The sequence below is a fragment of the Balaenoptera musculus genome, chromosome 4 (assembly GCF_009873245.2).
Source record: "Balaenoptera musculus isolate JJ_BM4_2016_0621 chromosome 4, mBalMus1.pri.v3, whole genome shotgun sequence".
In the NCBI taxonomy this organism is placed as follows: Eukaryota; Metazoa; Chordata; class Mammalia; order Artiodactyla; family Balaenopteridae; genus Balaenoptera; species Balaenoptera musculus.
This window is the reverse complement of record NC_045788.1, coordinates 86,659,492-86,671,612: the sequence shown is the minus strand read 5'-3', so window position 1 is coordinate 86,671,612 and position 12,121 is coordinate 86,659,492. Positions and strand designations below refer to the sequence as shown.

The 12,121-nt window shown below is 40.7% G+C and overlaps 2 protein-coding genes across 2 annotated transcripts in view; one reads left to right on the top strand and one right to left on the bottom strand.

Moving 5' to 3' along the window:
• Positions 1-12,121, top strand: part of CD96 (CD96 molecule) — a 91,296-nt gene that overhangs the window by 37,135 nt on the left and 42,040 nt on the right. Inside the window, 2 exon segments of the mRNA XM_036849687.1 lie at positions 7,659-7,749; positions 9,483-9,671. Of these exon segments, the coding sequence (XP_036705582.1) occupies positions 7,659-7,749; positions 9,483-9,671 (280 nt within the window).
• On the bottom strand, positions 2,393-3,003 carry ZBED2 (zinc finger BED-type containing 2). The gene is given in 2 exon segments (XM_036850933.1): positions 2,393-2,736; positions 2,739-3,003. Coding segments are annotated over 2 exon segments (609 nt in total).

The window sequence follows — 12,121 nt, the reverse complement described above, 5'->3', positions numbered from 1 at the left end:
ACTCTCTATTATGTTTTACAAAATTTAGGAAAAAAACTAAAATAACAAAACAAACAAACAAAAAACAAAACTACCTCATGTGAAACGTAGGAAACAAAAGCAGGTGGGATTAAAATGCCTAAAAAGGAAGAGAGGTTAAAATAATAAGACCCATGGAAAAAAGACACTGTAATCTAAAAGCAAAACATCAGAGTTTAGCAGGAAAGCTCCAGTAACTATTTACAGAATTTGATTGTTTCTGTTTATTTAATTTTGGTTTTGCAAAGCCTGAGTTTCTGTGGATTCCTTGACCTTCTTAAGCTCCATTTCCTGTGTGTGTGTGCGTGTGTTTAAGATTAGATATCACAGCCTTTTTTTTTCCCCTCATAGCATCTTTTGTGGCACATTAAGACTCTGAGTCCAAATCTCCAGCCGTGTGACTCCCAGCTGCCATCATCATTTGCAGCGGTGAGCCCCTGAGCCCCTGAGCTTTCACCACAGATGGAAAGGGTCCTAAAAGGGGCACCACACCACTGGGAGGAAACCATAAGAGAAGTGAAAGCTTTAATATCAGGCAGGTTTCTAGAAAAAAGGAGATTACAGGACTGCAATGCAGCCTGGGTTTTTCACAAGCCTGGTGTTTGGACTTGTGTCTTTTCACAAACAGCTCACAGGGAAGACAGATCTGACTGTTAGCGCTGCTGACATGTCTAAGAACAGCAGTAAAAAGGAGCCACATAGGTAGGTTCCAAACGAGGCAAGACACCATTATTATACCAGGATCTTGTCTGCTTTAGGGACATGGCTGTCTACAAGATGAAATGCTGGCTTTGTCTCCTCTTGTCTTTCCCCGCTCTCACCATGCCCTCTTCCCCACTCCCAACGCAGTTTTAAAAATAAATAAATAATAGGTTCTACAGGAATCATCCGAAACAAGTCAGCTCCAGCACAAAGGCCAGAGTAGTTTCTAGTTTGATTTTATTCTACTCCTGACTTAATATTTTAAGCATATCCTCAGCAGCCCAGGGAATTTTCCTCTCCATATGGACTGCTGGATCCCTTTTCTCAAAGCATCTCTAAATATTTAAAGATGAAGAGCTCTTAAAAAATCGGAGAACAAGGCGTTGGCATGCAGTTAGTACCTTAAAGAGGAATATAATCTGAAACCTACTGCTCAAGTGAATGAGTGGTCTGCGTGTTATGCGGGGACAAAACAAAAGCTACTTAACTCATTAAAGTTGACCTCAGAAGCTAAGAACATGTTCTCTGTCCTTCACTCTTTCAGACAGTCAGGGTCTCCTACCTTTCCATGGTGAATTTTCTCTAGGGAACTGTCTCTTTTTTTTTTTTTAAACATCTTTATTGAAGTATAATTGCTTTACAATGGTGTGTTAGTTTCTGCTTTATAACAAAGTGAATCAGTTATACATATACATATGTTCCCATATCTCTTCCCTCTTGCAACTCCCTCCCTCGGAACTGTCTCTCTTATCTTCACATTTCTTCTCTATCCCTGTTTCTTTTTCGATTTTCTGCCTCTGTTCTTTATTTTTCCTAATATACCCCAATCTCTCCACCTTTCTCTTTTTCTTTTTGAGGTTCTTTCATCTCTTCCTCATATACTCCTCCTTTAACAGAGCTTAAAATGAAATCAAATTATGCTTTAATGTATATCCTCTATTCTTAATGTTTAATTCAAGTGAGTTGAAAAGTCTTTAATTTTCTCTGTGCTAATTATGCATTAATTACTTATGTGTTAGATTGTGAGAAAGACAGGATTCAGACAGGCTATATTGATGAAACAGCTTTAATATAAGCACGGCAATAATGGGAGAAGGATATGCATCAGAAGGGTCTGAAGATCTCAGGCTCAGGTTTCTTTGTCCTTCCACTGCTGGGTCCCACAGAACAAGCTTTGTATCCAGTTCTCAAATCGACACCAGCATGTGTGCAAACACCTCTCTCCCAGGAAGCCTAATCTCTGTTCATGGTGGGGTCTCAAGAGTGAGCTGGTCACATAGGCATATTCCAGCCACCCAACCAGCCTCAACCATCAAAACCTTCAGTTCCACCAAAACCAAGTGCTAGGCATAAATCCCATTATTTTCACTCATCAGTGCTGACAGGCTGGTACATTCTGCCCCCAAATAACCCACAGACCCATGGTGGCCAACCGACATTTCTCTTTAGTTAGTATATTTTAAAGTTTTGGTGAATACAGCTCTAAGGAACCTTATAGACAAGCATTTGGCCAATTCAGACCTGCTGAGATTAACCCATACTATGCTCTCTTTCTCTTAAAGACAAAATCCCACTAAGCCACTTCACTATATATTAGAGCTGGAACTAAAATGGCCTTCTTTGCTATGGGTCTAAAGTCAGTGTTTTCAGGATAGAATCCCCCAAGCCCCGTTTAAACAAAATGGAAGGGATGAACTACTGCGGGCTGGTCTTCCTCCCTCTGGCAGGCCTTCTTCTCAGCCCTCACCTTCCGCCTCATCTCCGGGATGGCCCTTTCCACCTCGGCCAGGGCTCGCTCTCTCCTTTCCACTGCCCTCTCCCTCCTAAGTACCTCCTTTTCTCTTTGGCTGGCCTGCTCCAGGATCCTGGCCCAGTCGCCCCCAATGCCTGTGGGGAGCTGTGGCCCTTGAAGCCTGGAGTCCTGGCGCTGCCCGGCCTGACCATGGCCACTCTTCTCCAGCTCCTCTCTGTGCATGCTTTTCAGATGCTCTCACAGGGCTGTGGTGCCCACGTTAACCCCGGGCCACGGCCCACCTGCCTGCCACACAGGCGGCAGGTGGCGTATGGGTTGGGGTGGTGTCCAGCACCGGCAGGGGCCAGGTGGAAATACTCCCAGGCCTCGGAAAACCAAGTCCCCCTGTTGTGGGGCATCAGGGTGGGCATGGCACCCGCAAAAGGGCCAACCAGTTCTCCCGTCTCACTGATCTCCTCCTCCTCCTTCACTTCTAAGTACCCTTTTGCCTTTATCCTGGTTCCCTCCTCTTCCTCCTCTTCCCGCCTCATCCTGTCTCTTCTTTACAGCTTTCCTTTCCAAAAGTCTCTAAGGCTAAAAGTGTACCTGGGAAGGGACTGTGGTGACCCTTGGGGATTTGCAGTAATGGTCAAAGGCCGGCCACACCTGGGTGGTGTGATGTTTCCTTCTTTCTGCTTCACTGGAGAGTAGGGGTGAGTCAGAGCCAAGCAAAATGGCCTCGGAGGCCCTCCTGTACATTCCCTCCATGACCTGGATACGTACTGATCCCTCCTTGGCTGGCCCAGAAGACAAAACAAATTCGTGCAACAAATACAAAGCTCTTTAGTGATCTCAGTGTTCTCTACATCAACCAGCAACACAGGTGTTTTTGAATATTGAAAATTTTAGGTTTTTCTCTTGATTCTCCTCCTGGCTGCTTCCGCTGTTGCTGCGCTCCTGGAGATCGATCCAATGCCTTCTGGAAGCAGGAGGAGCAGCCTTGGGGTTCAGGCTGTTCAGGAGCCCCAGGGCTGGGGCCTCACTGAGTCTCCCTCAGCGTGGGTAGAAGCGAGCATAGACAGACGCTGATGTCGGAGACTCGCGTTTCCTCAGAACGAATGCAACAGGCTGTCCGGAGGCTACAAAGTCTGCCAGGGTTTGGGAAATAAAGTCCTCAGTGTGAGGTTAGCTTGTCCCTAGGGAGGTCCCTCTGGGGCTGGGATTCTAGGAACTCCACACAGCAGGCGTAGCTGTTCTCAGCGGGAGGAGCTGGCACGCCCGAAGGAGAGAGAGGTGGAGCGAATCTCCGCAGACCTGGTCGCGCCTCGGTGTCCTGGGCAAGCAGCTCACCATGCTCCACCTTCCCAGGCACCATCGCCTGCAAAGCCAACAGCTGATGAGAACTTCCTGACAGCAGCTTACTCCAGATGTTTGGCTTCTTTTGAGATGTACCTCATTTTAAGAATAAATAAACCAAGGGAAAATTATAGTACATGTTAAAAACAGCCTGACTTCTCTCTCCTTTCTTGGGTCATTTCTTAAGTGATGGAGAGCCTGTTGGTCAAGCTTTGCAACCTTGAACAGTCAGGAAGCACCTCCCAGCCGCAAGTGGATACTTACAGGCAAGCAAGGCTCTGGACTGGTCTCTGATGGCTCCGCTGCAGGGTGAGCACTCCTGCCTCCTTGGAAGGCTGTTAGCTGACTCCTATCCCTGGGAGGAGGGCACCTCCAGTTCCTGTTCCCTCCCACTTCCAGGGAAGCCTGGTTTCCAAGTGGGTGTGTCCCTGCCTAGAGGGTTTTTCTGCAATAAATGCAAAACTTTTCTCCGCCCCCCTCCACCACTGAAGAAAGTTGTCCCTGGCAAATATCATGTAGTAAAACAGTAAGTCAAGCACCTACAAGTTCTGTTTCCAGAAGACTAGATCATCTGGCCTGTCAAGCAAAGAAGGAGATTTAAGAGGGGGAATGGGTGACGTATGGGCAGAGAAACCACATGCCTCAAAGACATCTGTGGTTTTAAATATTTTGTCCAATTGTCAGACCATGAGTCTCCATTTTTGGTTGGAAACTATTGATGTTGTAAATACAGTCAGTAGAAAAGCCAGAGAACTTGCAGGAAGGGGAAGATTAAGTGAAAGGACTTCCCCCCCAATTTAGAGAAATATAGCAAATTTGGGGTTGCTTTTTATTATATTATGTAACTAGAATTGGAAAAGCTGAAATATGTTGGCTTCTACTCTCAAATGGAATGAAATAAAGGGATAAGCAACTTAAGCAAAAAATATGTATTTCAGAAAGATAGATAGATAGATAGGTATATTAGGAAGGAAAACCTACCAAGAGGAGACAGGCACATTTTAAAGAAGGTGTCCATGGGAGAAAAAAATTTTGAGTTATAGAAGAAAATATAGAAATGGTAGAGTAGAAAACATGTAGAGACTGAAAGTCAAATTTCAAGTGAAAAATAAATGTGTGGGGCATGGAGAGACCCCAAATAGAAATGAAGAGTTGGTAAACAAATAGGGAAACTTTTTTTTTTTTTCTTTTTTTAGGTTTTCTCTTTCTAGACTAAACAGCTATTTTCAAACTGATTCTGTGAAAAGTCCTTTGGAAAAGGTTCTGTCCAAACTTAAGCAAACTGAATATGGGATTTACAAATGGTCACCATTTCAGTATTTCATCTGTGGAAATAAGAGAATGATCAGTCTTACAGCCAGATTTGGATTCATTTTTCCTGACTCATCAATTTTATCCTGCTCCAAACTCTCCTTCCAGGACAACATCCCCACCTCACTCCCAAGCCCATGAACTGTTCCATCTGCCCATCTTTGTGAATTCCCCACTACTTTTCACCTGTAGGATCCAGGCCAAACTCTTGCCTGTCCACAAAATACAATTGTGCCCTCTAAGTTATTCCCAGATTTCATCCTTCTCTGTACTCCCACAGAACTCTCCAAATACTTTTTGGCACTTACTGCAGTGTTCTTTGTGCTACTGTTCACTTATTCCATATGTACTTAGAATAATGTGCTGGAGAAACCAATAATTTGCTTGTTTCATGAATGCAACAGACGCACTGAGTGAGTCAATGATTTTGACTTCTCAGCAGAGTAAGGTGGGTGTGTGTGTGTGCGTGCGTGCGTGCGCACACGCGCGTGTGTGCTTATATGTATGTGTATGTAAACTCTTGTTCATATTTACTTCATTTTTTTCCCAAATTTAGCATGTTTTTCTTCTTAATTGTTTGGAAATACAGCTCTGCTTTCTCAGCAAAACCATGTGTGCTTGACATTTCATTATATGTTCGACTTCAATTTGAACTAGTTTAGTCTGAAGCTTTTCAATTTTGGAGACTAAAGGAGTTTTGGGACAAGAACCATATCCCTAAACAAAATCTTGGAACACTGTCTGGAGCTGGTATAGACTATATGAAATCTGAATCATTCCATGAAATCTGAATTCAGAGAATCTACAAGAGTTAAATCTTTTTGATATTTTTATTAAGTTGACAAGAAATTTCTTCAGTGAGCCAGTTGCCTTTATGAAATAATGGAACCCCTACTTGTTCCTGATATGACCATATCCTCATCTTTTGATGGGTTGAATGAGAATGGAGAAAATGGATCATGAGAGGGGTTAAAGGTATGGGCATTAATACAAACCTTTACAACTTTTAAAAAACATTTTTTTCCTATAACTCTTACATGGACGACCTGGAGATAAATATCAATCTTTGGCACTTTCCTGGATTAAATAAACTGAATTCTCTTTCCTGTACTTAAGAAGAATGTATTTCAGGGGACCTGGTTTTACTTTTAGGACAGAAACAGACATAATTTCATGGAGCTGCATTCCTGTCACGTGCCTGCATCCCACTGGCAAGTGCTGAATGGGTAGGAAAGCTGGGGCTGCAGTGTTTGCTGCTACCATTTTGGATACAACAGATGACCTCCTCTGAAAGTCTCATGATTTCCTTGGGGTTTTTGCCATGATGTGATGTTCTGAGGGATGTTCAACTGCTCCTTAGTGGGATCTCACCAGAAAGATGGGACTTAGTATCCTGAGGTTTGGTTTCTCAGTTCTGCTCAAGACCAGACTCTTTGGGCATCACTATCCTGTGGGGAAATTGGCACACCAAGCATTAAATATAGTTAATTGTTCTTTACTAGTTAACTAGCATATTCATCAATATTCATGTTCATCAATGAAAAATATTTGAGAACTAAGAACTAGGGCTGGTCATATGTAAAACACACATATCTCTGGATGAGAAAACAAGTAACTAAAAATGGGATTATAATTTTGCAGCGTCTCAGATAAAATAATGAAGATCCGATAAGTCTTATCGGATATTTTCACCAGGCTCTTGAAAAGACTGCCATCTTACAAAGAACAAACACAGTGTTGGAAATAAAACATAACTAACCCTCTTCTAAGCTCCCGAGTTTGGTAACATAAGCTACCTCTTCTTCTACTTCTTTCTTATTTCAATACAACGTGTTTTACCAGGAAATGTCTTGGACTGGGATTAAGGTAACTCTTCCAATTGTGCCATCAACTACATTCTACTCCTTTTAACCATTCTGTGATTCTGTGCCTTGATTTCCCCATCTGTCAAATGGCAATAATAAGGTGGGTCCTATCTAGCCTATAGGATTGTTTAGATGATAAAATAAAAAATTAATTAGGAAAACTCTTTACAAGTCAAAAGTGAGATGTTTATATTAAATGGTTCCTGTAATTGTTGCTACAAATAGTACTTTACATTATTTGGGGAACGAAAGCAACAAAAGTCTGGCTCTCTTTTAGCTTTCAGTCTAACAGAATATTCTTCTCTGGCCGCTGCCTATTACAGCTTCTTCTTTCTATTCTTTGGTTTCCATTTATACAGTTTTATTCTGCCTGTGTAGGGATGTAATTTTCCTTTTCCAGAATCCAGACTTGCAACGTTAGTATAGTCCTAGATTCTTCTTAAATTGACCTTAAATTCTAACCATTAATTTATAACATCTCTATAGGAGATTGCCTGTTTATAGTTCACTCATTAAACCTCTTAAAGGTAAGCACTGCCTTGTTAAAAGTGGAGAAAATAATTTTGTGCCAATTTGCCTTGTTTGAGGCTTGGTGGAGATGTAAGGGGTACCAATTCAGTTTCTTCTGAATTGGCAAATAATTCTTTCTGTATTCTGCCTTTAACCCCCTCCAGAGAATATTTACCTGCTCACTGTGGAATGTATTTCCCACAGCAAATCTCACATGGTTTATAGAGAGAAGCTTCCCTCAAGGTGAAAGAGAAGGTAAGGAAATCAGTCAATGGAAGCGGGTTTGGCAAGGAAGGAAAACAAAGAACAACAGAAGTTGCCACTGCCCCAGTTGATCTTGGCATTTAAGAGCAATTCTCATTCCAAGAAAAACAGCATCTTGCCTACTACCAAATACCATTTTCTCGTACCTCATCTAGCTCGTCCAAGGGGTTGGGAGGTTACATTTCCCAGAATATAAGAAAGATATTTGACTTGGTCAATTCGTATATAAACACTAACATTGTATCTAACTGTTAGTAAATGCAAATCTTTTATATGAGTGCAAACAAGTTTAATTCAACATACATGAATTAGTCATTTCATTTAGTTCAGTGAACTTAGCATCACTACTTTAAACCAATAAACAAATAATTTCTACTTTTGCTTGCAAGGATCTGGGTGGGGTGGGGGTGAGGAGATTTGGAGGAAGTGTACATGAAGGACTTGGCTCCATGACAAGGAACATGTTTACCAAGAGGATTAAAAGTTCCCGGAGCAGGACACACATCAAGACAAGCTCAGGTGAGAACATACAAAGCCATGTTCTCATAAGTGGTAAACATGGCAGCCTCTGCCAGAACAATCCCAGCTGTCTCCTGCTTGGGACAGCAGCCCTTCTCCTTTCTCCTGAGTCATTTTTCCTCAGAGCTCAGTATATTTTCAACAGTAACTGAGTCACATAGCTCTTGCTGCATTATGATCTTTAATTGATAAAATTTTAAGTTTACGTTGATGAATGATTGTATTGATCCACTTGATTCATTTTGAGACTATTAACTGGTTTTGTTATTAGATCACTTTAAAAACAATTCACCCACAATAATGACGGGATGCAATCCTGCAGATATCTTTTAAGGGTCATTATAGATATGTTCTGTTAAATAAGCTGTGATTTGATGTGCCCATTACCCTTCCGACCTTGAGGCCAGGAGGTATGGCCAGAATTTTACCAGCACACAACTGCATTTAGTTATTACTTCAGCAAGTGATAACTTCAGAACTGGCATTTAGAACCCTCAATGTCAAGAAGCTGTGAGAGAAAGTTCTGGCCTACAGGGATGGAGAGTTTTACATTCATTTCCTTCTACCATGTATGCTATTTGGAGGTGGTACTAACAGTGGCAGTTAATATTTCTAAAGAAGACTTGCAGGACCCCAAATGACAGTGTTATAAGTCTACAGCTTAATTCAGGAAAAGGATATAATCTAGCAGCAATAGTCTTAAAGTAAGGTTATGCCTCCCATGTACACATTTACAGCACTCAAAGTGGGGAGCCCAAAATGGAGTCTCAGCTGAGGTGGTTTTATATTTTCCCGGTCACTTAGGCATATTCCTGCTACTGCTGACACTCTACAGAAAAGTCCTCCCAGGTTCTCGCCTAGGCAAGGGGCAAATCATCAATCTCACTGTTATCAATAAGCAATGCTGATGAGCTGGGATAACTCGTCCCTAGACCCACTAGACCCATGGTTACAAACAAAGCAGCACTTTTAATCAATATATTTCATACCTTGACCATGGATCGATGCCATGCAGGATCTTGAACAAAAGAGTTCAGGTTAATTCCAGGCCTGCCGGACAAATGCTTACTGCAAAGAAGCTGTGGTTTGACCACTTTAGATTCTATATCACCATGAACCACACTGCCTCTAGCCATGCCTTGGCATCATTGTATGGCTCATACGGAAAACGTTGGCGGCTAACCTTGTTCTTATCTGCCTTGTAGAAATACACATTACTAATGAAAAGAGAAAAGACAAAGGAGGATTTTGGGAACTGAAGTCTGTTTTGACAAGTGTGTATGATAATAAACCGGCCCAATCAAACAACCTGACCATCTGGTGTATGGCTCTGTCTCCAGTCCCTGGAAACAAAGTGTGGAATAGCTCATCCGAAAAGATCACATTTTCCTTGGGTGAGTTGTCTATTTAATGAGATCAACAAGGGGTGGCCAAGACTGCGGTAAGTTCAGAACATTTCTAACTGAAACAAATAGAATACTGATTATTTCCATGATACTTTAATCTCTGAAAACTCTCTCTACACAGCTCAAAATTATTAGATTTCAAAGTAGGGGACATTTTTTGACTAAAGGAACTCTACTGAAAAGAATTTCTTCAAATAAAAAATAGCTGATTCCTGTTTCTAAGAATTTCTGGTGAATACAGCAGTTTTTAATTCAAATTCCATTAATAATAACTCAACTAGCATTTTTGTTAATCTACAATATAATGAAAATTAACACTAATATATTGATGATCAAGAGAGTTTTTAAAACCCTAAAATTACTTCAGAGTCTATAAAAACATTCATTTATATATAGGATATATAATTCTAATATTTAGGAATGGATAAACCATGTATGAGATATAATGATTTTATTTTCTTGTTATTGAAGTATAGTTGATTTACAATGTTATGCCAACCTCTGCTGTTATAACAATTTTAGTATCCCTAGATTTGAAGCACAAAATCTGACACGGAGGATTTTTATGAATTGAAAATTGATATGTGGGATCGTTCTACTTCTTACAACATTAGATTAACCAGCATATTCATTACTCTGAACCAGATCAAACAATAAAGATTTACTACATAAAAGATGTGAACAAATATCTCAACAAATACAGTGACAACAGATTGTCTATAGAAAATAGAAGTGCATAATGACAACTATCAAATATGCATATGTAACAGTAAAGTAATACCTATAAAACTTAAACAGCTTTGCAAGTAATTATTATGACTCTGCAGAACCATTAACATCTTTTACCACCTTCCTATTTTCAGAGATATTGTAGTCTATAACATACTTATAAAAACCAGAATAATTTATGAGGGAAAGAGTTTCCCTTTGTTTCAAGGCTACAGTCTGCATATAGGGTCCTTCCCAGCCCTGTTACCAATGCTGTTAGTTGGTTCCTGCGAGCTTTGGATGGGGTATGTTGCTGTGTAAACCCATCCCTGTTGTGCAGAAACAGGTGCCATTCAGACATGAGGACAGTGGCATCATCCCTGCAAGCCTGCAACCGCGCCCGTTCACATCATTCTGTGAATTTTGAGTTCATCATTCAGAAATGGTCATGAAACATCCATACTCAACTTGGCCTAATTCCCTCAGAAATAAGTGCACCTCCTTTCCAGAAGACTGTACAAGGTTAGGGCTGCAGTCTTGGAACAGTGTAAAGGTAACTGGTTCTCACATAGATTTACCAGTAGCTTTGGCAGAATCTAAGGACATGAGCTAAAAAGCAGTTAACCTCAAATTCCTAAGGAGAATCCTATTCCCATCATAGACAGAGCCACTTTTGAAAAAACAATATTTTATGATGTTAAGACTGGTTCTTGTTTTTTTGTTATTGTCTCAAGACTTTATTTTTTAGAGCAGTTTTAGATTCACAGCAAAATTAAGAGGAAGGTACAGAGATTTCTCATATACCCTCTCCCCACACATGCATCCTCTCCCTCATTATCAGCATCACTCACCAGAATGGTGCATTTGTCACCACTGATGAAGCTACATTGACACATAGCAATCACCCAAAGTCCTCAGTTTACTTTAGGGTTTCCTCTTGGTGTTGTACATTCTACAGATTTAGGCAAATGATGTACTCATCATTATGGTTAGGTTAGGTCATACAGCCCTAAAATTTTACTGTCCTGAAATTGACTTCTTTCACTTAGTAATATGCATTTAAGTTTCCTCCATGTCTTTTCATGGCTTGATAGATTTATTTTTTAGCACTGAATAATATTCCACTGAATGCATATACCACAGTTTATGTATCCATTCATCTACAGAAGGACATCTTGTTTGCTTCCAAGTTTTGACAATTAAAAATAAAGCTTCTATAAACATTCATATGCAGGTTTTTGTGGGGCATGCATTTTCAGCTCCTTTGAGTAAATACCAAGGAGCACAGTTGCTAGATTGTATGGTAAGAGTATGTTTAGATTTATAAGAAACCAACAAACTGTTTCCCAAAGTGGCTGTACCATTTTGAATTCCCACCAGCAATGAATGAGAATTCCTATTCCTCCACATCCTTGCCAGCATTTTGTACTGTTAATATTCTGGATTTCAGCCATTCTAATAGGTGTAGCAGTATTTCATTGTTGCTTCAATTTGTGTTCTCTGATGACATATGATGTGGAGCATGTTTTTATATGCTTATTTGCCAACTGTATATTTTCTTTGGTGAGATATCTGTCTCTGGCCCATTTTTATTTTTTTTTAACTTTTTAAAAAATTTATTTATTTTTGGCTGCGTTGGGTCTTCGTTGCTGTGCGCAGGCTTTCTCTAAGTTGCAGCGTGCGGGGGCTACTCTTCGTTGCAGTGTGCGGGCTTCTCATTGCGGTGGCTT